We start from the raw sequence: 2,048 nt of genomic DNA, 5'->3' as shown, positions 1-2,048 counted from the left end.
AGAAATGGCTGTCTGTTAGCATGGTTATGTTTTTTATATATCAGTATGATATATGACCCTGATGGGTCATAGGGTACCAGGAGTACAGTGGCTACATTGGTAGTCCTGAAGTAAACTTACATAAGCCCTGATGAAGGCCATCACAGTTGGCCTTCCTGAGGTGGAATTTCATGGAACACTCATGGGGTGGAATTCTGGTAGTTCTTATGACATCACTGCTATTGCACAGTTACAGTGCGGGTTTAAATGTTACAACTGAAACATATTTTTGACTCCAGCAACAAGCAGATACACACACAGCTGAACTAGGACATTTTCATAGAGCAGTTTCTTTGAAAAAAAGGTGAGTTTTGGGGGAACTGCTTTATAAGTGAAACTTACTTTTGACGCTGTAACTTTGATAGCTGATGGTAGATATTTACAGTGAGATTTTTGAGCATGCCCAACAGTACAGATGGGAAATGTACTGCTTAACTTGAATAACTTATGTCTTTGTGGGATCTTTAAAGCTCAGATGACGGAACAAGGAGATGGGGCCCATGCTCAGCCTAATGAGGGTAAGAACTTGATCTGTTATTGTACAAAAGAAACATAATGCAGTGTTGAAGTTTCTTTTGATTAGCTATGACTTTGCTAACTGAACTTTCATGTAGAGCAACCACTCTTGGCTGAAGATGGTAACTGGGGAGATATGGACAACTTCTTTGAAAATGGTGTGGAATATGTTATAATGTTTGCACCACGTATCTTTGAAGTTGCGAGACTTTGGGAGCCAGAGCAGCTTAACAACAACAATGGTGATCACATCAATCAGAATAATTTCTTCAACATTCATTTTGAAATTGATTACAACAACTCTGATGATGGAAATGATGGCAATAATGCTGATGATGAAAATGACCACAATAACAGAGATACTGAAAATGACCACAATTATTGCAATTATAATTTTGCCGATGATGATCAAAATGCTGACAGCAGCAACGATGAAGAAGAACGCAATGTAGCTCATCAAGATGAAAATGACCTTGCTGCTGCTGAGGTTGACTATGAAGTCAACCCGGATGAAGGAGAAGCAGCGGAGGATCTGCTTCCTGGAGGATTTGGGAGACAGTTTAGAGAGGAAGACAGTGATGATGAGAAAAGTCATGCCAGCGAACAGTTCCACTGGTGGGATGAATTTGCTGACAGCGCCTCTGAAGAACAAGACTCCCTACTTGAAGGCAATAAAGAAAGCAATGAGGGTGATGAAGACGAGAGGTGAATCCAAAAGTGACATGCCAACCGTCACTTAGAGTGACTGAATGGAACCTCTTTAATAAAAATGCATCTTCTACTCAGTTGTCCTTTGATTAAATATGAGCACTGCAACACACTTGTTTTTAAAAAGATATAAAACTGCTTTGTAAAACCAAATTACTCTTGCAGAATAGACGTACCAAGGTATGGCAGTATTCTGATTCTGATATTTAAACACAATCAATGTGCCATCCTACCAAAACAACTTAACACATAAACTTTAAAAGTGTAACAAGATGCTGAAAAATAGTGCTAAAACATCAGTCCTCAACCACAACATTTACTGTAATCCAGATGCTGATATTTTTTTAGATGTGACATTGACAGGATAGGTTAGAGTGTGATGCAGAGTCCACAGACTACTAAATGTTTAACACGTACAAGGGACACCAGCAACATGACGAGTAGGGATGGGTACCGGTGTCCGGTGCCATGATGGCACCGGTTCTGACATAAACGGTAGTAACCAGACCGAAAAGCAGCGCACATTTCGGTGCTTTATTTCGGTGCTTTTTTTCCTGAGCTGTGATACGCTTCTAGCCAATAATTTTACGTTTCCGAGGATAGTAGGCGGGCCCAGGTACGTGCGTTCTTTTATGCAGAGCTACAGATTAAAAATGCCCAAGGCGAAGCGGTAAAAAGTCTGGCTGTACTTCACAGCAAAATATGCAAACTCAGCAGCCTGCAACAAGTGCTTTAAGCTGATACTGTGATACTGTCAAAGGAGGTAACACCTCAAATCCGATGAA

General features: G+C 40.5%; 1 protein-coding gene across 2 annotated transcripts; it reads left to right on the top strand.

Annotated features, from left to right (window-relative positions):
* The first annotated feature begins 244 nt into the window (after positions 1 to 244).
* On the top strand, positions 245 to 1,329 carry LOC102216136 (prostatic spermine-binding protein-like). Of its 2 annotated transcripts, none has more exons than XM_013911200.1 (3): positions 245 to 343; positions 515 to 557; positions 654 to 1,329. In XM_013911200.1, the coding sequence occupies exons 2-3, from the start codon at positions 515 to 517 to the stop codon at positions 1,262 to 1,264; spliced, it is 654 nt and encodes a 217-aa protein (XP_013766654.1). In that variant the 5' UTR covers positions 245 to 343; the 3' UTR covers positions 1,265 to 1,329. The 2 variants fall into 2 exon arrangements, with proteins under 2 accessions (XP_013766654.1, XP_005734458.1); XM_005734401.2 differs by having other exon boundaries at positions 510 to 557.
* Positions 1,330 to 2,048: the final 719 nt, after the last annotated feature.

Source organism: Pundamilia nyererei, unplaced genomic scaffold (assembly GCF_000239375.1).
Source record: "Pundamilia nyererei isolate P.nyererei 1_Seehausen unplaced genomic scaffold, PunNye1.0 scaffold00058, whole genome shotgun sequence".
Lineage (NCBI taxonomy): Eukaryota > Metazoa > Chordata > Actinopteri > Cichliformes > Cichlidae > Pundamilia > Pundamilia nyererei.
Note: the sequence above shows the minus strand (reverse complement) of the source record. Positions and strands in the feature narration are given on the sequence as shown.